Source organism: Clytia hemisphaerica, unplaced genomic scaffold (genome assembly GCF_902728285.1).
Source record: "Clytia hemisphaerica strain Z4C2 unplaced genomic scaffold, Clytia hemisphaerica genome assembly, whole genome shotgun sequence".
In the NCBI taxonomy this organism is placed as follows: Eukaryota; Metazoa; Cnidaria; class Hydrozoa; order Leptothecata; family Clytiidae; genus Clytia; species Clytia hemisphaerica.
This window is the reverse complement of record NW_027103699.1, coordinates 109788-133867: the sequence shown is the minus strand read 5'-3', so window position 1 is coordinate 133867 and position 24080 is coordinate 109788. Positions and strand designations below refer to the sequence as shown.

Below are 24080 nucleotides of genomic sequence, written 5' to 3'. Positions count from 1 at the left end.
TGTTCGCCTTATGTCGTCTCATTATTAATTATCCCTCCTCCGTAGGAAAACTTTTTCTCTCTACGGTATGTACATCATATTAAATGTAATCACTTTAAAATGAAGTCCAAAGGAACAAAGAAAATGGAAGGAATTTCATTAAATCATTTTCCTTTTTCTAAGCACTATAGCCAAATACTGAGTATTTTTTAATTGGGAGCATCGGTACGTCAGTCTTTAAAGGGGAAAGCTTTGATAACCTACATTATGCTCCACCTTCTTTGAATTGCATAGTTCAAAGCAGGTTTACTTTCTTCTATCGGATATAAATATAAATATGGGGGGGGTTTCGATCTCCGAAATACCGAATAATTTAGCCAAAATTTCCGAAATACCGATTTTTTGGGTATTTTTCCTCGTTTTGACTAATTTTCTATCAAATTTGATTTTTCATGTATGAATTCCGAAAAAGGGGGATAAAAACTTTACATTACCGAAATTTCGAAGCAAAAATTTATGAATATTCGATACCGAAACAATTTCAAAATTCCGATTACCGAAGGAATTTTCCCCGATTTCCGAAATTCCGAAGAAAAAAGGGTCGATTTCCGCAATTCCGAAGCCAAATATGATAATTCTTAACACTCTTACCCGCATTGGTTATAAGATGGAGAAATTGCACTTCAAAGCCTTACCTCTAGCTATAAACTTTTACACCATTGAAGTTTCAATGGAGATTTTCATCCCTGCTGGCACTTAGCAAAGAGGTTTCACCGAGCCTTAGTAGGCCCTTTGAGAAAGGAGCGATGTTTACTTCAAATAAATTTTACTTATCAGTGGGGGCGTACTTGATCGGTGGTCTTTCGGTATTAGCCTTTTTTCTGTTGGTGTTAGTGTTTTTGGTATCAATTAGCCATACTGTGATCAAATAAGAATTTGAGCAATTTCTGATGTTAATGTTAACGGTTATATCAGAAAAATGCGTCTGTATTTCGGTGTTAATGACCCCCATACCTCAACCACTTAGCAGGGCCCACGCCATGAAATTGAAAGTTGCCCCCAATGAATATATAGAGTCTAAGGAAGTGCAACCAAAAATTTTTACTTTGTAAAAAAGTGGGCCCCGGGTGGCGTGGGCCCTGTTTAGATGATGGAGAGTGTTTTTTGGACATTCCTTTCCCAATGTCTTTGCTTTGTTTTAAGATTTCAAAAATGAAATGATTTAATTCCTCATCATCATCAACATTTTTCTTGTGTCCTTTCTCTAAAAACCTTCATTATTACATCGAAATGAACTTTTTTCTTTACCTTTTTTGAGCCAATTCAATGTGAGATTTTTGAGGTATTATCGTTTCACTTAGCACAGCGTCGACCTTGTCACTGGCAAGCTTAAAGATATTTTATCATAAGAATAAATCTGTACTGTGTGTATTCATCAATGAATTATTGGTTTGGACTTGTTCCAATTTGGACTCGCTATGTTTTAAACGGGACAATGACGACTTTTTTGGAAAAATATGTAATAAAAGTTTTTACACGATATTGATTTTTCAGTAGATTTTGCCAAAATTTATTCACCATTTTTACGGAGCTACAAACTTTTCTTATAAGAAAAATCTTCCATTTATCAAATACATTTGATTGCTACCATCCGATTAAAATCAGAACCAACAGCTTTTCATAATACATATCTTGATCTATCTTATTTCCTACTTGCTAATTATACCTGTCAGATATATATGCAATCTTTTTTCATAAGAACTTCGAGTGGGAAACCAGGTGATTTTAGTGAAAAAAATATTTTTCTATTTAAATTGATCAACTAAATAATGAGGCACCCAGCGGTTTTCGTAATGGCGTGATTGGCGTTTTTTCGAGTTCTTGATTTCGTCATTTAATATTTTAAAGTGCGTGACTGCAGAGGAGCCAACATGATCAACGTGATCGTGATAGAAAGAAAATTTGACTCGTGATTTGGAAATTTCTTTTGCGTGATTGCTTGATTTGAAGGTTGACTGGGGGGCCTCAATAATTTTAACTTTTTATATAATTAAAATTTTGTAATATTCAACAGAATGTAAAGTAGATTGACTGATTTTTCTGAAAAATCTTACCTGGTCTGTGAGAAAGGGGTGTCATAAGGGATGAAATGAAGGGAAAATGCGGAGTATAATATTGCTTACAGCCCTATTTTTTTAGTTCGGGGGGGGGGAGGCGAAACGGGCTTGTGAGACTAGAGTATATTCATTTTAAATCTACATAAAGATTTTTTCTTTTAGAGGAATTCGAATTTGCGATTACGATGACGATTCTTAATCAAAAGTTCTTAAGTTATTGGGTTTGGAGCATGGTGATAAAACATCTTCTTGTTATGTGTTGTGTTGATGAATCATATTCAAATAATTTCTCATTGTTTTCCAAAACAAATTACGAATTATCAGCTGATTCGTCCCAATGATTACACAAACCAAATTAAAGTCTGATACATTCTTTTTAAATTAATTTCCAAATATTTTAACAAGGTTTCAAAAGGATGTTTTCTTTCTGAAAATTAAAATCTCACAAGTTGACAATGAATAATGTAATAAAACTCTACAAACATTTCTGAAAATTTCCCTCCCACTTGGGTTGGTCGAAGACAAACGTATAAAACGAAATATGAATTCTTCAATATGAAAAGATAAAACACAAACTTTAATTATCAAATATTGTATCTCTCTTTTTGTATCAAAAATTATATATACTAAAATTCTATTATTATTTTTTTCCACAAAAATATCATATTTATATACATTTAACAAACTTTTAATAGAATTATTTTATTTTACATGACATAATAATTTAATTCACCTGGGGAAATCAAATTTCTAAAATCTTCAAAATAATTTTCAAGCAGATATGGTAAAGAAGAGCTAAAATGAATTTACTCAAAATTCACGTTGACACTTACCCAGTATCCTCAAAACTAAGGTTTTTTCTAAAAAAGAATGTGCAGAATTTCTAGGAGACAAAATAGAGTGCTTTTTGCGTTATAAAACACAAATAGCAAAAAACAAATCCCTCGGTTTGATAATCCCTCGGTGTTAAAGTCTATTTTCCGCTGTTTTTTATCTTTCATAATTCCGTCCATCAAATTCTCCGTCACTCCGGTCAGAAGTACGTCTTTGCGTGGTCGTCGCCGATGGTGTCATTGCTTGTTTCGGCTCACCTAGCACGGATTGTAGAAGTTTAATATAACGAATGGCCCCTCGTAAAGTTTCAACTTTCGACAATCGTTTCTCAGTCGGCTCCAACGGTAAATGGTCGCGTAACCTCGCGTATCCTTCGTTTACGTTCCGTACTCTCATGCGTTCGCGTTCATTACGCTTACGTATGAAACCTGGTTCGCTGCTGAGGCATTCTTGTAAGTAGGGATACGTAAAGAATCCGTAAGGCACTGATGGCGTATCATACGGCGGAGATTGTTGGTGCACATTAACCCAATGGTCAACCATAGCTTGGTTATGACGTAACTCGTAATCCGCTAATAATGCTTGAGGGTCGACACTGCTACTGCTCACAACCGGTGGATAGTCGTAAACTTCGAAAGGTACCGGCGAAAAAGCACTATTTTCAGAATACTGGAACGTAGATGCCATGTTGTACATGTGTTAAACTTTGACTTGAATTTTTTTGTATGATTTTCAATGATCGACTTGACTCGAATCTCAAAAAAAATTTATGTGTATTGCAAAGTAATACGACTTGCAATTTATGCGATTTTTCTTTCGCTTTCGAAATAAAGGACCTGGGCCCGAATAATCATTTAAATTTCTGTTTAGTCTATTGTTTGAATAAGACTTCTTTGTTGCGTTTTATGTACATTTTATTTTTTTCTCTTCCTATTCTGATGTTAAAATCTCGGATGAGGAAATTTCCAAGGACGAAAAAGGACTGGGCTTTAGTTTACACAGCTCTGCAAGCAAATTTTAACAAAAATTTGAGGAAGAAAATGAAATTGTAATTTTCAAGATTAAAGTTAACAAAACGATCAATTATAAAAAAATGATCAAAAAAAGAAAAATCGAAGAAGAAAAATTTAGAAAAATCAATATATTCTTTATCTTATTTGCTATATGATTTGTAGTACAAGTCAAAACATTATTTACTTACAGGGCTTTCTAAAAATTCTTAGTCAAATTTGACTTTATTAGTAGTCCAATAATTATATAAGGTCTTATATCGGTGGCACAATCCTTTGAGAATATTTCAATGGCTGTAGAAGAAGAGCTTCCAACCTCGTCTCCGTGTATCCCAGGATTTTACCCTGGGAATAACCTGATGTAGGTTAATACGACTCCTCCCTCTCAGATAGGGAACTTCTCAAAACAAAACGTCATAAAAAAATCTGACGTTACAAAGATAATATAAACGGTAATACAATGTCTCAAATCCAGGAACAAATGAAATCTGGAGTTTTGTTTTTGAATTACGTAATCTTACGCGTCCGAAAAGCAGACAATACCAGGGTTAATACCCTAGCGCTTTCAGTAAGCATCAAAAAGCTGATAATACGCCGGGAACGAGGTTGAAAAACGTTAAACTTTTTTAAGTTAAGCCTACGGGCGTTAAATTAAACTTGTAGAGTCGATACATTCAATCTGTTTCAGCTTTTATCTTTTTATAAAAAAGGTGTTTTTCCATTTCATCATGGATATTCTTAACTTTTCAGGGAAAATCATCCTAAAGCATTCTCACGGTATTCTTTAGGTTAGGATCCAAATTCAACTTCAATTGGCATGTAACACGAAACATACCTAAAACATATGGTATTTTGTGAAAGTTTTGAGCCTAACTTTGGGACAGTTGACAATTTACAGTTAAAAGTGCTCTAAAAATGATTTTCTTTCGTTCTTTTGGCAAATTCCATGATGGTGATATTCTTAGCATATTTATACTTATAAACTAAAGCGTGTGTTTGCTTTACTTTTGCTATCAACCTGCTCCCTCAAAAAATCATCAAGTCCGGCATCAAGTATATATTTCTTCCGAATCTGCGATGTGGATTTGCCCAAAACACTATCAAAAAGAATTTTCACAGAAGGAGGCAAGCCTTTTTTAAGGAAAATCTCATCCCAATAAAATTAATTACAAGGAAATTTTTAAAATCAATCCAATCCAGATTGATCAAACATACCCCAATTGAAACTGTTTTCGAAACGGGAAGCATTAAAAGGAGGGAATCCCATCATTTATAGAAGTAAATAACTTTTATGAACAGGAAAAATCTAATCAGAACAGAAGACATGAAAAAATCAACGAAAATTAAAACTCCCTGACAATTTCAATACATCTAAATACATTCCATACTGCTCGCAGTTTGAGCACTCTTGTGACTCCACAATGCAATCCACAAAATGTGTAACCGTACATCCTGTGCCCAAGTTCAGGAGTTGCCATAAAGCCGTTATGGTAATAACCGGGAGGGCACATTGCTATACATTGTACATTCCATACTTAATTTGGTCGCGGAAAAAGCTGGATTATTTGTGGACCTTTTAGTTCCCCATCGAACAAAATTTGACACAATTCTTCTAACTCTTAAAGGAACCCATTATTTTTGTGCCCCAAGCCAATTTTCTTAAAATATAGTGCAAAATCGTGGCATTTCAGTGAAGTTATGACTAGGTATTATATTACAACGGGCCCTTTTTTTTTACAAAAATCAGTTTCCAAAAAAATACTTATAATACTCTTAACCCCCCCCCTCCCCCGAAGTCGGTAATAAGTCAAAGGGGTAAGTGTTGAATATGATTTTTGACATAAATTTATATTTCTAACCGAATGTCGATCGATTCTCACGAAATCCGTTCTAGTTTGGCCATAGGAGTTTGTCGATGGAAGGACGGATTCATTTTCAAAATTAGACAATTAAAGATTTTGGAAGCGGTCTGTGCCAGAGATATGCCTCGATAATTATTCGGTTTCGATAAGGCTCCCTTTTTGGCAGATGACTTTTTCCCAGATAGTTCTTTCGCTAGACTCCAGGTGTTTTGACTATAATTTGCTGAGTTGTTTTCGAAAAGTTTTAGTGTTTCGTTTATCCTTGTTTCCTCTACTTCATCATGAGCTGAGTATAAGGCTTTTTATTGTTTTGATCGAATCTCAAGGACAGGGGCTGTTATTGATTCTTTTCGGAAACATAAGATGTAGAATAGGCTTTGCAGTTGTGGATACTATTTCGCTAGCATTTTCTGTACAGACAGAAGTCGATTTGAGCAAGATCAATTCTTGGGAAACGCCATGTTCAAAGTTTACGGTGAGGTTTTTCAAAGTGGGTATTGCCTTAAATAAGATTATTTTGCTGAGCAAAGTCATGAACTATTTCGATTGGACTCGTTATGCTATGAAAACTTGCCGTCGAGTCTAGTGTTGAAGTCGCCAAGAATAAGTCGCATTCAATGGACTGGAATGGAATGGACTGAATAATGATGTCTAGCATTTTGTAGCAGTCCAGCACATTCGTGTTCAGGTCTTGAGTTGAAAGTAACGTTGATAGAACACATGTTCTTGGGTTTCCTTTGAAGACAACAATCATGATCCTTTTGTCAATTGAGTTTACGGAGACCAATGATGGAAGCAATGAAGAATGAACAGCGATTCCAACACCGTAGATGGACTATTTTCACAAAGTTTTGCGAAAACTTTCAAATTATGATCGAAATTCGAAAAATGGTGATACTTGAGGAAGTTTTATTTTTATGGTTTTATACCCTAGACTCTAATGAGTGTGAAAAAGGGGGCCTTCTAGCTCTCACATACTCGGCACCTGATTTTGCCTAAAAGCCCCCCCCCCCTCTCCACTGTGTTCCCGCCAAATAGAGGTTCACTATACATTTTGATGATAGCAAGCGTCATTGTATTCAGGTGTGATATTTAAGTGTCGCGTGCGATAGACGGGTTCGAAAAATTTATTTTTATTTTCGCGGAAAATAGTGAAAAATAATGAAAAATAATGGTCCATTTAAGTAAGTAGTCTGTAATAAATTAAAAATAAGTGCTAAGATTATCATATAAATAATACCTCTGCGAAAATGCTAGCGTAAAATAATTTGGTGAAGAACAATGGAATGAAATTTTTTCGTGAAGGTGAAAAATACATAGTGATAAAAACTAGAACAAAGACTTCGTCGCGAAGTATGTATTACTAAAGCCAGGGGTTTGTTTCTCAGTCTTTTTTCACTTGAAGCTCAAACACAGATGAGTAAATATAGCATTTAAATTCTTTTTTGACAAACTGATTTTGAAACGGTCTTTAAATTCATATCAATCTTAGCCTTCAACTTATAAAAGTAACAAGTCGTACTTCACACCTATTTGAAAAAGTTATTTAAACGTTTTTTCAAAATTAAACAAATATGTCGTATCTGTATACTTTATTAAGGGTATGCAGTACGGGACCTAGTACCACTGGTCAGCGGATCATTTCCAAATAATTTTCATAAGTAAAAGGAGACATATTGCCCCTGAACGTTTCTAAGTTTTTCGTCCAAGTATTGTAAGGCCAGTAGTGTTAGTAGTTTTGTTAGGGAAATCTCAAAGTCTTGCTCTGTAAAGACTACACAGGTTTATTTTCAAAATAGATACCATACTACTCCGCTACAGGAGTGTTGGAATGTATAACAGGTATTTTATCTGGGGTGATTATGTTGCTCTAAACCGCTCCTTCACTTGTTCGAATTACGCCACTCATACGCCGTGGCTCTATTGTGAAGCGAATGGTGTCAGGAAAATTGCCCCCGAGAAAACTGCCCCCCGGAAAACTGCCCCCCGGAAAATTGCCCCCGGCCCCCGGAAAACGGCCCCCGGAAAATTGCCCCCTAGGAAAATTGCCCCCCAGAAAATTGGAAAATTGCCCCCTAGGAAAATTGCCCCCCAAAAATGCCCCTTTTTTCCATTTTTCGAAATCTAAATCTAACTCAATTTTCAACTTTGGGAGATTTGGATTAAGCAATTTTACGTGATCGTCTTAACGGATTAAGAGATCTAGAATTATTTGGGGCTATATTTTGGTCCAACGGTTGCAGGTTGCAGCCGTAATTTTCATTAAGATGACTTTTATAAGGAATAATGTGGTTTAACCATGGAATACAGAGAAAGCGTTTTCTCTGTTAGCGATAGTCAGTTTCAATGTGTTTTATACTGTATTTCTTTCGCTATTCAAGTATTTTCTTATGGTTTTACAAATTCTGGTCATATGGATCGAAACTTCATTCTTAATATCCTCACGCTGACCATGACTGCTTTGCATGTTTTAGTTTTTAGTTTGTTAAACTGAAAAAGCGCCTCAAAAACGACTTTAAAGTTTTGTATGAGGTGGAGAAAGAATTTCGAGGTAAGAAAATTTCAAAAAATCTTTCCCATTTCTTAACCTAAGCGCCCTATCCGTGCTTATCTTAAGCTAAGGGAAACTAATTTTTACTAACTCGCAAAATAAGTTCCCACCAAAATTAAAATTTCAGTTTTTCTTGGCTAATAACCCTGAAATTAAACAAAGTTGCTCAAAATAAGATGACATAGAACAGATTTTGCGCTTGTCATTCGCTAAAAAATTAATTCCAACCACTGTTAACAATTAATTACAGTATTCCCTACAAAAAAAGTTCCCACCAAAATAATCTATTTTCGGAAAAATTTTCTACCCAGGACATTGTTGATCCAACCCCTCCTCCGCTTATCAATTTTTCGGAATCTGAAACTTCTTTTTTGTAGCGGAATGCTGTTTTAGCCTTTTTCCAATCCACCGCTGACCCCCGTTTTACTAGGTACCCTAAGAGTAATTCAAAACTACTTAATTTTACAGCTACAATGGCCATTTGAAGGTTCATTGGATTTTATAGAAAGTGGAAAAAAAGATGGCGGGGGGGGGGCATTTTCCGGGGGGCAATTTTCCTAAGGGGGCCAAATTTTCTCTGGGGGGCAATTTTCTGGGGGGTTAAAAGATTTTCCTAGGGGGCAAGTTTTCCTAGGGGGCAATTTTCCTGGGGCAATTTTCCGGGGGCAGTTTTCCGGGGGGCAATTTTCTCGGGGGCAATTTTCCTAGAACCGAAGCGAATACAGGCTCAACGGTGTCTAGTAAAGGCAGTGTGACTTCCCTATAATAGGCAAATACATTGAGTTTAAGAGCCCTTTCTCATCTCTGGAAGGAAGTCATTGGGCAACTATCCCGACCTAGGGCCCATACCCTCCGCTTTGGTGGGATCATTCTTCCTTCCTTCCTTGAACCGACCCAAAATAGAAGTTTACCCACAGTTACTGTAAGAGAAAAAAGGGAACAACGAGGCCAAGGGGGGACTTTTAAGGTCCCAAAAAGGTACCCTGAACCTTTCGAGCATCTTCCTATTTTTTACGAGGGGAAACATCTTAGGGGAGTGGGGACTTCTTAAAGCCTCAAGATTGACAAGTGCTATGAACTTGAAATTTTGACCAGATATGGATGATTGGAGATGATTTGCAAAATTTTGTTTCGGCCACCTGCCTGGTTAGTATTTTACAGACCAGAATGTACACTTGACCAAAATTATGTATTGACTGATTAACTTGTTCGATTTGACTGAAATTTGTTCCTGAAGGCTGTTTTATCAAATAAAAGAGACTTGTAACAGAAAAAATTCGTTTCCATGAGCATTTCGTACTTTGCAGACCGGTCTTTAATATACACGTTGACCACCTGTCGGAACTCCTAAACTATTAGTGCTTTTGATTTGAAATTTTCACCAGTAATAGACCATAGGCCATCTAAGACAGTGTGCAAAATTTCAATTTAGTCACGTGAGCAGTTAGCATTATACAGAGCGGTCCGTTTTTTACCTAAAATGCTCACTTTCAGCATAACCACTCACCCGATTTTGCTGAAATTTGGGCTGCAAGCTTGTATCATCAATACCTAACACTTATCAAAATTTCAAGTCAATAGCATTTTCCAATCCATTTTCAGAATTGGTCAATCGGTCCTGAAGTTTAAGAATTGACGTCAGCTTGTTATTTTCACTCCAAACGCTTTTTGAAGTTTCTTTTTGTCTAACTAACACACATTTTATTATTTGGAGAAAATGAACATTCATGGCAAATAATATTGTTATTTGAGTACAAATAAAATATTGCAGAGCTTGCTATTAGCGCAAACTTTCCTGTATATTAAGCATGTGGTATGTCATGGGAAGCAAGCAGTTGTTGATATCGTTACCGCAAAAACCCTTTATTTTCTCCAGGGCACGAACGTTACCATGTTATTCTGTTGTAAGTGTATACAATGTAAAAAGGTTCTTGTTTGTTTAATATAAGGGTCTATTTACATTCATGCAAATAACACCCACGATATTTTCTATTGAATTTAAGGGGGTAAGTGAAACGTTTCATTTTAGAAAAAAGGTGTTTTCGTTTTTTCCGTGATAAGAACACCTTTTGTTTTTTCTATTCTTTTCTTTTTCGTTTCGAGTTTCACCCTTCTTTTTTTTGCAAAACATTGTTTGAGCTAGCTGAGCACCCGTTTTGCTTTAATAACAAATCACTGGTTCTCAAACCTAGAATTTCCCACAACGTCATACACGTTTGTTTTTTATAAAGATATCCAAAATTTTTGAAGCCTTCGGATGTTTTTAACTTTTTGAGTTTTAAGCCTAAAAGTGTTCTTAACATGGTCTATTATCGCCATTTTTTGGCTATTTTTGTCCATTTTCATGAGAAATCGGGTGTTTTAGAGTCCACAAAGCCTTAAAATGTTCTAAACTTGTTCTTAATATTTTGACCCTAGGTCCTCGAAGCCTTATGTTCTTATAGTTTGTATGGTTTGTTCTTATAAAAAAAAACTTGTACCCAGAATGTTTATTACTTTACCAAGATTCTTGAAAACCGTTCTTTTTTGTGACTTTTGGTCTGTTTCGAGAAATCTTCATTTTTGTTTCTCGCAAGAAATGAATATTTCACTCAAGAATTAAAATCTTACCCTGAGTATCAGAGGTTGAGATTTCAAAGAATATATCATAACCTCTGAAGACCAATAGAAATTTTATCACGCATGTGTCAATCAAATCACTGTAGAAAGAATCAAAGAAGAAGAGCAAATATTACCGTCAGTATACAGCCCTATACAGTTTACTATTTACAAATTCCCCAGAGACCTCCAAGTGTACCAGTGGATACCCCTTAAAACCTACAAAGTCGAGTTTTGAGCTCTCTTAACCACCAAACTTAATTTAATATTGTATAATTCACTTTTTTACAATCTCTAATATAGATACTTTCATAAAATATCTAATTTCAAATATTTTAATTATTGCAAAGTGTCGTAAAATTCGAAGTTATTGAAAGTTTTATCAAAAATCCCTTCAAAAAATCAAGTTTTTCGGGCCTAGAGATTACACAAATGAATTTAAGGCTTTAAGGTCATAAAACCTATACTTTTTATACCTATACAGGTAGGTACGAAAAAGTCATTTTCTTCTCCATGATTACACCCAAAAAAAATCGTAAGGCCCTCAAAGTTGCCAGTAAAATCAGAAACCGACTTTCTCAAAACATGGTCATATTGCATACCAAAAGGTCACAAATTTGATGGAGATTTAGAAAAACATGAATGAAGTGAATAAAAGTTCTGACCCTTCAAAGCCGTTTTTTTTGACAAAAAAACAGGCGCAATTGCATTATTGACAAGAATTCCTGAAAAATACAAATATTGTTTTGGGAATGGATTTCTAGTAAATATTTGATCAATTGAATCACGGTTCAGCACCTGAATTGCAATTTCACAGTTTTATTAAGTTGTGAGCAAGGGGTCAGGTCAGTGTTAGTAGGTTTTAAGGTGTAATAGTGTAGGTTTTAAGTTGTAATTTGATTTTAACGTACAGTTTTGAAAATGTTTACACGTTTTTTTGTTTTTTTTAAGAAACTAGTTTTACCAAGCAACCTCAATGTTTCTTAAGAAATCGGGCTTTTGAGCCTTAAATGTTTCTTACACTTTTTGACATACTTTAATCGTAGAAATTTTAGCGAGACTAATTTAAGCGTTATAGCGAGTTTTTCCTATTTTCGCTAAAATAAATCTCGCTAAAACACGCCGAATCGACAGCGATCTAAAATTTATCCGCGTGAAATTTCTGGTTTTATTGCCTTGATACATTTTTATCAATAGGAAGGGTTTCAGTGCAAAGAAATGCTAGAAAACGAATTCAGTCAATAATGTAGTACAAGTATTCGCTAAAATTTATCCACGCGAAATTTTTTGAAATCGTGATTCGCTAAATAAATCCAAAAAAAATCTAGATTTTCCTGACTCGCTAATATACGCTAAAATTAGTTTCGCCAAAATTTCTACGATTAAAGTAATCAGTCTATTTTTCATGCAAAGAAAAAAACATTTGTTTTGATTGGAAGGTTCTTAAAAAAACCGAATTAAAAAATTTGTTTTTAGGCATTCTGAGCCTCGTGTTTCTTAAAAGTGTGTTTCTTAAAATAAAAAAAGTTGTGTTTTCAATGACGGGAATAAAAATATCAATTTTGGACTTCATCCAAGATCTTGGATTGTCGTCATGGTTACTTTTATCTGCGTTGATTGCGCGCTGAATAGAATCTGGATTGGTCGGCACAGGTCAATACATGATTTCGGCCTGTGATTTTCACAGCACTTAAATCTATCTTTTCTACTTTTTAAATATCTTTGAATATTTCCTCATTGCTACACGCCTATTTAAGTGAACCGATTTTAACTAATAGAGAAAGCGGACCTTCAATTCACGCAATCACGCAAATCTTTTTCCAAAATTCACGCATTCCCTCAAAGTTCTTTCACAATTCACGCAATTTTTGTTCACACAAAGCTTTTTTAATTTTCACGCATTCATGCAAGTGAAAAAGCTCATTCACGCATTCCCTGCTATGTTCTGAGTTGATACTTCTGCATTTACATTTAGACTGTTGTTAGTTGTGATTTGATACACCCCCTTTTCACAGACAGACTGACTCAGTAGATATTTTTCAGTCAGCAGGGGTAAAAATAACGGACTAAAACTCAATGGAGATCGCTATTCCCATGGTTTTTTAAGGCTGGGGGTTCGAATTCCATTTTTCTCGAGCCAGAAAGTTCAGTGGGTATGAAAAAATAGCACATCATTTTGGAGTGAGGATTTGCTTATTTAATTATTTTCAGTGGGGACAAAAATGAGAGTATAATTTTCCACAGATAACATTTTTTTCACGCTATCCAACATAGCAATGCGAAAATATTTATGGCGTAATTATAAGCAGCTACTTTGGAAGAATCTGAGATGCAATAAATCATGCTGAAAGGGATATATTCATGGCACATTTTCTGCATAAATTATTTGTCAGTAATTAGCCAGATTCGAATGAATCGCAATTTACAAATTTGATAAAATAAAGAATGTACATGAATGCGGCTTCAAATACACTTTGTTTTCTTTCTTATGTTCCTTAGCTGGAAGTGTAACTGGCGCAATCGACTGTAGTTCTAGAATGCCGAAAAAAATGTTATTTGGTTTCATAGAATGTCTCATAGTAGTTAATTTGCTATCTGCAGCGAAAATAAAAAATGCTGATAGTTGTACCACTTATCCTTGTGTGATATTCGAGGAGAATTTCGATACATTGGATCATAAGACATGGACCCATTGGATATCTGCCGCAGCTACTGGTAACAAAGAATTCCAGTATTATGCTAACAATCGATCCAATAGTTATGTCAAAGAGGGACGTTTGAATCTGAAAGCCACTTTAACTAATAATACATTTGATGATGAATTTCTAACTGGCGGCGCTTTGGATTTATGGCCGGGTAACAAATGCACCTCAAATCGTGGAAACAAAGGATGTTATTATAAAGGGAGTAAAGAAATCATTGTAAAACCCATCCAATCTGCTGCAATCAGTACCGAGGGTGTGTTTTCTTTTAAATATGGTGAATTAGAAGTGTCAGCAAAAATGCCGAAAGGTGATTGGCTATGGCCTGCTGTCTGGTTGATGCCAGAGCTTGAGGAATATGGGAACTGGCCAGCTTCTGGTGAAATTGATCTGATCGAATCCAGAGGAAACACTCATCTGACTGATGATGACGCAAAAACCGACGTTGGCAACAAACGAATCATGCAATCGTTACACTGGGGTCCTTATTTCCCCTTAAATGGACAACCGTATACCCTTGCCAAAACAAACAAGAAAACAGGATCATTTGCAGATGCCTTTCATAAATACAGGATGACTTGGACACCTGATAGTATTATATTCTTTATCGATTCACATTGTACTTTAAATGTATCGAGGTCAGATACTAGTTTCTGGGAATTGGCAAAGTTTCCAAGCTATTTAGATAACCCATGGCAAGGTGGTACAAAATTAGCACCTTTCGATAAGAACTTTCATATTATTATCAATTTAGCTGTTGGTGGGACTAATAACTATTTTCACCCTACCTATAAGCCAACACCACCTTGGAAATCAAATGACGAGAAAGCTCAGACTGAATTCTGGGATGCCAGATCACAATGGTTACCCACGTGGGATGACCCAGTCTTTCAAATAGATTATGTTAAAGTAACAAAGACGGTAAAAAACCCATAGTTTTTGAACATTGTAAAGTCTTAAGAGCCATTTTCTGTAAGAATCAGACAGGTCGAGGAAGTGATATCCGCAGATTTTGCCAATTTTTGGATATTTTGCTCAAATACATGAAAATAACATCCTGTGAAAATTTTTTTGAAAAATCTTTTTTCGTTCCCAAGATATGGCCCTTTAAAATTTGGGCCAATTTGCCCAAAAAAGTGCACTTTTGATAAATCTTTGACTACAAGAGCAATTTTAGACATGATTAAGCTTAAGATTCATTTCAAAACATAATTTCCTGAAAGAAATCCATGGGTTCTTTGAAAAAATAGCATTTTGAGAAAATTTTTTTGACCCTATGGCTAGAAATTATTGCCTGAAATCACAACATTTCTAATTTTGAATAGTTTTTGAGAGCAATTAGCTGGCTTGGCCACAAGTGTCACATTGATATTTTTGTATATTTCTGAAGTCTTTATGGTCATCTTTAACTTTCAATTAAAATTTTCATGTGACACTTAAGGCCACGCCCTAAAATGGCAGTCAAACATAGCTTTTCGCTCAATTTTTAGTATTTTCAATGAGCTTTTAAAGCCATGGCCCTAAGTTCCACCACTGAAACAAACCATTCTTAGTTAGTGTTTTGGCCATACTACCCAATCCTAAAATCAAACCCATGTGGTCTAATACCATTTTTGCACAATTTATCTTGGAAAATCTTTTTAAGTCATCAAGACAATTTTTCCCTTAGCAACGCATTGTTTTTCCCTAGCAACCAGGCATCCAGCTTTATCAAAATTTTCCAAACTGTTTCCTAGTGGTTCCAGCCCATGGTAAATGTCTTAGATTGCAATATCAAAGTCTTGGACACAATTTTCACTGAATTTTAGAGCAAATTAGGCAGCATACTTTTTGGGCAAATTGGCCCAAATTTTAAAGGCCCATATATTGGGAACGAAAAAAGATTTTTCAAAAAAATTTTCACAAGATGTTATTTTCAAGTATTTCAGCAAAATATCCAAAAATTGGCAAAATCTGAGGATATCACTTCCTCAACCTGCCTGATTTTGTCTGATTTTTACAGAAAATGGCTCTTAAGATTTGTAATTTTTTTTAAGGAATAATTTTTTCAACTTTTTCATACTAGCCATATTGAGAAAATCTAGATTGTAGACGCGTCCAAACGAGACTATTTTGTGATAACATGAACATGGTGATAATAAACATCTCTACTGTGACATCTCTAAAATGATCATTAATTCAGTCTCGTAAATTAGAAAATAAATTATAAATTAAAAAAAATGACGGAAGTATTTTACCTCGACTTGTTGGTGAGGAGCTTGGTAAGAAAGAATCCATATTAAAGCATAAAGTAAAATTTACTGTTCCAATTTATCTTTCAGGTAATAAACATAAAACAATAAAAAATATCCCATATTACAGTACCGCAAGGTTTTCATCCCAAAAAAAAATGCATTGTATAAAATATTTATTGCAATGAATTTTAATTGATTTGTAAAGGGATAATGAGATGGTTTGATATGTTTTGCCTAGCAAATCATTAAATCTTTTTGTCTAACACTTTTCCACAAACAAAATACATACCAAGCAAGGTTGCAAGTTTTTGAATTTTAGCAAGAAAATAATAGAATTTTCAGAGATTTCAATTTATCTCAACTTTGGAAAAAACCAAAAGAATTGGATATTTCACTCCGAATTATAAAAGGAAGTGCACAGGCTTAATATCTCAAACCGTCTGATTATTCCTAAAAGGTTTAATTTGAAAGTTTTTTTTTCCGACTACTCGAAATAATAATGTTTTAAGATTAGTGGGCCTATACGAAGCATATGAGAGACTATTTGCACTCTCTTTGCTTTAAAATGGTTTGGGATGAGCGAGCACGAAAAGTTCTATAGTTAAAACATGATGCAAAACTGCCGCCATTTCCAAGCCAAAATATTATGCTATCAAAATCATGCTATTCAGCGGAGATTTCTTAAAAGTTTATCCAAGTAGCAATACTATTGTTAAATAATTTTAAGATACTTGGTCAGTTATCAAAAGTCAAAGCGTATTCCATATTCTACACACCATAGCAATGACAAGTGATGCTGCATTTTAATACCAAAAAATGTCGCTGATTTCATAGTTTAAGGTCTTATTCACCACGAAAACATCCCATACTTCACGAAATCGTAAAAACCAAGGAATTTACTTGACCCAAGGCAGCTGCGGAGAGCAGTTCATAAAATGTTTGTAGGAAGACAGTTTTCGTCTTGTTCAAACACATGTTTCCTCACTCGTGTTCGGATTTATTTTCATAAAATGCGCCCTCGTTTACCGCTTGGTGGGTTTTGTAATGTAAAACTTCCCGAATTCAAACTTGGCGTTACACCAAGGGTTGGTTTGTTGAATAAGCTGCCACTAGCACTTAAAGACCCACCCAGGGTTCGTTTTGTTGTTAGAGCTTCCATCAAAGGAGAAACTTCGCGTTAAACCGGTGGGTTTGCTGAGAGAAAACGACGATGTTGAACCGGCGGGGAAACAGGACGGTTTTGTAAGCGTAGTTCCTCCAATGGTTGCTGTACCTTTGATATAAAGAAAGAATATTTATTGAGATTTATTAAATTTTGAATGTGTACTTTAGGAAAAAATAAAATACAATTATGTATATCGACGACAGCAAATATAACTTAGACCCATTTGACTTTAGATTTTAAGCGAAGGCCACCACTTTGCTATTTGTATTTAAAAAAATTGTTCTTTGCATCCTGATTGTCCATGATTTAATGCGACCATGAAATGGTCTATCAAAACCTGTTGAAACTTACTTTTCTGTTCCGTTTTGAATGCAGCAGCCATTATACTTGCTCCTTGCGCCACTGGAAAGGGTGATGGGCCTTTGGTGACCTTCATGGCTGAAATAAATTGGGAACAAAGATGCTCGAAAATTATTCTAACTTGATAAGATCTGAAACACGAAGGCATGACGGAAAAACAGACAATCGAAAGGGTTCATAAAGAAACTAATATCGGGAAGGTTGATAAAGACAAAACGAAAGATGTGACTTTAGATACCTAGGTGGCTAGAATAAACGCACAAAATATTAACGAATTCTAGAAAAATGCAAGCAGAGATTACGTACCCGCAAGAATCATTTTTTTCTTGCGAGGAGCGAAAGGATCGGAGGCATCGCTGAATACAACTCGACGATAGTGCAAGTATTTCTCCTTCATGATCTACGATAAAGAAAATTAAAATGTTTTTTCTTCAGTAGACAAAATGGTGAATTAAGTGAGTAGACTTTATCATTGACCACAAATAGTGCCTCTATTCCCCTTTCTTGGCATCCCAACCTTCAAGACTGTCGGTCTACAAGTGTTCACCTGTAACTTGGGAAAGCATCCCCTTTGAAAGTACATCACAACAGAAAATGCTAATTTCTGACCAAAAAGAGGAGGCTTCATGTCTATTCTAAGCTGCCTATCTCTTTATCAGTTTTCGGAGGGTGTCGTTTCCTTTAAGAAAGAGTGGAAATTTAGATTGGAATTACCGCAAATATTGCCAGGTGACAGATTAGAGCAAGTCCTGGGGCTAATTGTATTTTAGGATGTACTAATATAGGATCGTTAAAACATATACCTTGATTTGTTCGTGAACTTGATAGAGCTCTGAGGCCAAACCAATGAAAGATTCATTCAGCCTCTTCATGATCGATGATAAATCTTAAAAAAAATAAATAGATTGTTACTTGAACAACAAAGATCGATGATTAATTATGTTCAGGTTCTAAATCGAAAAGAATTCGCAATTTCACTCAAAAACAGTACTTCCAGGGAAGTTTCCCAACAGTGATAATTTAGATTGAGTCAAGGTAGTGATATGGAAACTGGAAAACAAGAATGCTCAGAAATTGTTATCATTATAGAAATCCCTTTTAAAGTCAATTTAAATTGATGAAATACCTTGTGGCGAGAAATCATTAATTGGTGATGCTGATGTCAAGAACGCTTCCAATTCTTCAAGCTCTTGTCGATAATTACTGATGCGTGATTCGAATGAGTAGACAAGCCGTTGAAAGTATTCGATTGGTGCTGTGAAATCGTGATGTGTGCTACCGGCTACTTGGTTCAGACGGTGGCAAATTTCGCCATTCTTTAGTTCCTGGGAAAGAATGGAAGTTTGTTTATCATTTTATTATGCTGGTGTATGACGTTCTAAATCTAGATTTAAAACGCCATGTGCTGGTAAGATTTAGCAATTACCTGTCAACTAGAGATTGTTTTGAGATAGAAAGGAAGAAACAACAATGTATTGACTGTTGACAACCACAAACAAATTCGTGTTCCTTATAGGAGAAGGTCTGCTATCCAGACTAGATATTGGGCGACAAGGATGCCTGAGATTGTCGATTTTTAAAAGAGAAAAAGGATAAAGAGAGTCAAAAAATGGTCAGAACAAGAAACAATATCTTCAACAACATTTCACTTTTTAAAACGTGATTAACATAATACCTGATTGACAGACAATTTAAGGTTTTCCACAGCAATAGAGTTCCTTTGCAACGCATTCCCAATAAGTGCAGCATTCTAAAAATTGAATAGAAAAAACAGATTGAATGATAATAATTTCAAATAAAAATACACGGAGGTTGTTGGTAAAAAAGCTATCTTATATCAGACATTTTTTAATTTAAAACAATACGCATCGAAGAACTAAAAAACCCTAAAATTTATGCAATTATAATCAAAGTTCTATTGGCTACCGTGGTGTAATGACTAAGTACTGTGCTGAATTAGGTAGAAGCGAGAGAGGTTAAAAATTCATAAAACTTCAGTCTGCTCGCAAACCTGTTGTAATGATTTCAATTCGTCTCGTGTTGTTGATATTTGTTCAGAAGAGATTTTAGAGATTTCATCTTTCACTTCTTTCTGCTTCTTAATGTGTTTCCTACGAGTGAATACATATTTAGTGAAAATATTTTTTACATAAAGATGGGATAGAGAAGGATGAGGTTATTTACGAAACCGGCATCTTTCATCCAATTTCTGCATCACATTAATAAGAACAATGCTTGATGAACATGAAAATTCATTCTATACAACGGCACTATGTCAAAAGTGGGAACAAACAGAGCACTTACTTAAGATTGATTGTGTATTATAGTACGGTAAATTATTTAGTGAGTTATTTTGCAACTCGAAATGACGAAATCTTATTGGTTGAAAGGTAACATCACACAAATTGAAAAAGTACATAAAAATCACTTACTCAATATTATCTACCAGCGAATTCAATTCGGTTGGAACAGTTTGTTCTTTGACATTCTCAGGTGGTTTGCTGCAAAGTAAAAGATAAATTCACAGTGTAAAAAGAACTCTCAGACACAGACTTCATCATATGGGTAAGGTTTACCCTCGTCCCCCCAAAAACTCTTCAAAATTGCTAATCAAAATTCGAGATTAAATAATAAGTGAAGTGAAACATGTATGATTCAATCGCAGAGATGGTCTGTTACTTCCGACCTATCCCTCGGCAGAACCAAATTATTGATCTCTGTAGGCAGCTCAGCAGAATTAGTACTTCAAGAAACTCTGTTGGAAGAAACTTCTACAATACATTGGAATCTCTCTCAATCAAAGGAGAAAGAAATGGTGAAACTTCAATAACCTATTTTCCTTTGGTATCCTAAGGATTGAAGTTGCATGCACAAGTTTTCTCAGCCCTGTTTTTTTTGGTTCGAAAGAAAAGCCTGACGGCACAGCATCAGAAATTTTATCAACACCCTCTTCACAAAAAGAAGGAATAATAACAAAGTTGCTCAAAGGGATCAAGCAAAGATCGACTTTAATCAAAATGTCGTTGAGATGGTCCATCAAGAGTCAGAAATAAACATGATTCAGATTAAATAATAAGTGAAGTGAAACATGTATGATTCAATCGCAGAGATGATCTGTTACTTCCGACCTATCCCTCGGCAGAACCAAATTATTTATCTCTGTAGGCAGCTCAGCAGAATTAGTACTTCAAGAAATTCTGTTGGAAGAAACTTCTACAATACATTGGAATCTCTCTCAATCAAAGGAGAAAGAAATTGTGAAACTTCAATAACCTATTTTCCTTTGGTATCCTAAGGATTGAAGTTGCATGCACAAGTTTTCTCAGCCCTGTTTTTTTTGGTTCGAAAAAAAACCTGACACAGCATCAGAAATTTTATCAACACCCTCTTCACAAAAAGAAGGAGTAATAACGAAGTTGCTCAAAGGGATCAAGCAAAGATCGACTTTAATCAAAATGTCGTTGAGATGGTCCATCAAGAGTCAGAAATAAACATGATTCAGATTATATAATAAGTGAAGTGAAACATGTACGATTCAATCGCAGAGATGGTCTGTTACTTCCGACCTATCCATCGGCAGAACCAATTTATTTATCTCTGTAGGCAGCTCAGCAGAATTAGTACTTCAAGAAATTCTGTCGAAGTGAAGAACTACAGTAATTACTTTGAATTCAGGCCAATATATTAGGCAAAAAAGTTAAAAAAATAGTTACTTCTCTGTTGCGTTTGTGGTTGCTGGTTTAGAAAGCCCAAATCCTCCGACGGTTGCAGTTGAGGTACCTCCCAATTTGAAAGCTGGTGCAGAACCAGTGGTAGCCCCTGTTAAACTAAAACCAGTTGTAGCTGCTGTAGTCGTTTTGCCAAATAAGCTGCCTCCAAAACCTACAGGCAGAGTGAAATTCATTGGTATAAAATTTTTAGGAAAATTCGTCCTATAACATATTGTGGGTGATACCTTATTAACTAATTTTTTGGCAAGCAGCAAAATTTCAAAACAAGCTGAGCTGAGGCCGATATACATTATTTCGAAATTAGGTCAAAACTAATTTTAGCAAAATACAGTTTAACGTGACATGTTGGTAAATTTTGACAAACGTTATTGTATTCACCAAAACTCTTTCTAATTAGCTAATTAAAAAAGCTGAAATGCTATGAAATTATCAATATCGGAACTGCATGATAGGTGGATCTATACATTATGCCTAAATCAAGTATATAGTCAGGTATAATAAGTGAAGTACAAGCATTTAATCAAGCAAATTCTATTTAAATAGTTGTTATATGCGTAATAATGGCTATAATTTGTAGAAATAACAAAAAAGTGATGTGTTGTTTTAGAGAAGAACAAAAAATAAAAATTAATAACCTGTTGAAGCTGTAGTTGTTGTAGCTGCACCACCAAACGAAAATCCTTTAAAAAAAATTAGAATATGTCATGAAATTGTTTTTTCAGAATCTAAAGTTCAGTATTTTCACTTCATTTCATTGCATATTTCGATTTGAAAGGGTTTTAGTAGCTTTACATACTTAGCCTTATTGGAAACCTTTATGATCTAAAAAGCTATGGTCATGTCAATTGGTGCAGATGCTTTCCATCATTTAAAAAAACTTCCAGGAAGAAAAATAAATTTGATGACGTCATCCCACACAACTTCCATCTGTTGTAAAAAAGCCTAAAATGCATGGTTTATAAAAATGTCTCTCAGAGTCGAGTCAATTAAGATATTAAAATCGATATTACATATCTCACATCTGATTTAGTTATTATTTTTATCTGATAGAATAGAACGTGTATCAAACATGAATTAACGATTAATTAATCAATTAATTAGTGTTTTACCAGTACTAGCGGCAGTCGTTGTAGTTGCTCCACCAAACGAAAACCCTACAAAAATAGAGTTTCAAAATAAGTATGTTGCTGTATAAAGTCAAACTGTCTCTGAATTCAATCCATTAATTTCAACACAGAAATCTTAAGTACCAAACTAAAAAAGTCTCCAAACAAAGCAGAAAGAAGTCTCATTACCTGTACTTGCAGCAGTTGCTTTGGCAGCTCCTCCAAATGAAAAAGCTGTATATTCAAATGAAAAACTCTTTAATAAAACTGTATTATTTAAAATTCCTATAGGAATTAACATTTGGAATAGATAATAAGAGGTATACTTAACATTAATAGAGGGCTGCTTGTTTCTCAAAAAGAGTGCTAAGATGATATTCCTGCACATTTATATTGATTACTAAGTCACGCCAACCTTTAATTATTGTGTGAGAAGTGTTTCACACGAGTGTGTGAAAATAAAAGACGTGCAAAATTTAATGGGATGAATTGAAGGTAAAGATTTTTTGAAGTAGTAAAATGTAGGAAATTTGCAAACCAACAAAATCATGTATCAAAGCAAACTAATGCAGCAATAATAGATGTTTTTCGTTTTGAAGTGTTTCGTTTATTTTGACTTTGTACTCTAAATAATTTATACCTTAAGTGGATAAATTTTCGTGTGTACTAATTTTCGCGAGACGAGGGTTTAGAGATTTCGCGTGGATTAAATTTCGCGAAACAAGGGTCTTTAAAATTTTTGCGTGGATTAAATTTCGCGAAAATGGCCTTCTTTATTTAATTTTGCAACTATATAAATTGTAACTAGAAAAGAGATGTGTTTTTTAATCGAACAAAGGCAGACAAAGTCACTCCAAAAGCTTTCAAAAAACTTCAAAGAAAGTACTTTTAAGAAGTTACTAGAGTTTACAATTGAAATGAAGAGTTGAACTCGTAATATAATAATTTGATTTCTTTCGTTGATTTCGCGAACTTTAATTTTCGTGATTGTAAAATTCCAAAATTCGCGAAAACCCCGAAAATTAATCCACGCGAAAATTTATCCACTTAAGGTAGTTCCTTTCAGGTTTATTACTGAAATAAAATGAAATCCAAGTCTTACCTGTAGCAACACCTGTTTTGGCAGGTTGAGAAGCAGCACTTCCAAAGGAAAAACCTAAAGAAAGAAAAGTAATTCTAGAACTATGAGTTGCTAACAAAAAGCTTTAACCAAAATTATTATTAATGAGGGAGAAAAACTAGTGTTTCCTAAATTGCATGGGGAAGTGGGTGTATGAGTTGGGTAGTACTGGGTTAAAACTTTTTTGTGTTAATTGAAACTTTTTCAACGTGGGTTGCAACTTTTTCTGCATGGGTTGTAACATTTTCTGCATGGATCAAACATTTTCTGTGTGGGTCAAACTTTTATGTGGGCTAAATTTTTTATGATGTTTGGACATTTTGCACAAGTTTAAATGGCTATTTTTCTAGCCTGTAGAAAAAGATTACTGGAAAGTATCCATTATAACTTGGCCGTTTATTTTCATAGAACAGTTCCTTTTTTTATTTTGCTTCACTTCAAGCTAGTTCAAAATAGTGCAACAAATATGACATTTTTGTTCAATTTCAGAAAGAGAGCTTTGAGACAACAATTTTTTTAGCTCAAATAAAAAATGCTGTGTAAGCAACGAGATACCATTTAATCAAGTGTATCGAGAAACTTCAATGTAATTGTTCGCAACTAGTTTTTTACAGACCTCGAATTGCCCAGGGTGGTAAAAGAACATAATAGCTTATTTACATTATCTATCAATCTATCTATATATTTAAGTAACATTAGGCCCAAGGCCCA

General features: G+C 34.7%; 3 protein-coding genes across 3 annotated transcripts; 1 reads left to right on the top strand and 2 right to left on the bottom strand.

Annotated features, from left to right (window-relative positions):
• Positions 1-2672: 2672 nt before the first annotated feature.
• LOC136803940 (achaete-scute homolog 4-like) lies at positions 2673-3652 on the bottom strand. The gene has a single exon (XM_067060666.1). The coding sequence runs from the start codon at positions 3624-3626 to the stop codon at positions 3087-3089; it is 540 nt and encodes a 179-aa protein (XP_066916767.1). The 5' UTR covers positions 3627-3652; the 3' UTR covers positions 2673-3086.
• Positions 3653-13413: 9761 nt separating this feature from the next.
• On the top strand, positions 13414-14609 carry LOC136803939 (beta-1,3-glucan-binding protein-like). Its single transcript, XM_067060665.1, has one exon. The coding sequence runs from the start codon at positions 13489-13491 to the stop codon at positions 14587-14589; it is 1101 nt and encodes a 366-aa protein (XP_066916766.1). The 5' UTR covers positions 13414-13488; the 3' UTR covers positions 14590-14609.
• A 2387-nt stretch (positions 14610-16996) lies between these two features.
• On the bottom strand, positions 16997-23688 carry LOC136803915 (nucleoporin p58/p45-like). The gene is made up of 14 exons (XM_067060638.1): positions 23652-23688; positions 23352-23405; positions 22439-22534; positions 22253-22297; positions 21779-21823; positions 21126-21294; positions 19845-19913; positions 19424-19523; positions 19088-19162; positions 18539-18737; positions 18216-18298; positions 17719-17812; positions 17404-17490; positions 16997-17160 (listed from the first exon to the last, which is right to left on the bottom strand). Exons 1-14 carry the CDS (start codon positions 23686-23688, stop codon positions 16997-16999), a joined length of 1317 nt encoding a protein of 438 aa, XP_066916739.1.
• Positions 23689-24080: the final 392 nt, after the last annotated feature.

What these genes read in the sequence shown, in the direction of transcription:
- LOC136803939 (XM_067060665.1), top strand. Translation starts at nt 13,489, where the DNA reads ATGCCGAAAAAAATGTTATTTGGTTTCATAGAATGTCTCATAGTAGTT.
- LOC136803940 (XM_067060666.1), bottom strand. Translation starts at nt 3,626, where the DNA reads ATGTACAACATGGCATCTACGTTCCAGTATTCTGAAAATAGTGCTTTT.
- LOC136803915 (XM_067060638.1), bottom strand. Translation starts at nt 23,688, where the DNA reads ATGTCCAAACATCATAAAAAATTTAGCCCACATAAAA. An exon ending in AAAATTTAGCCCACATAAAA is followed by an intron (nt 23,406 to 23,651) that starts GTTTGACCCACA and finishes TTCTTTCTTTAG; the next exon opens with GTTTTTCCTTTGGAAGTGCT. An exon ending in TAATGATTTCTCGCCACAAG is followed by an intron (nt 18,299 to 18,538) that starts GTATTTCATCAA and finishes ATTTTTTTTAAG; the next exon opens with ATTTATCATCGATCATGAAG.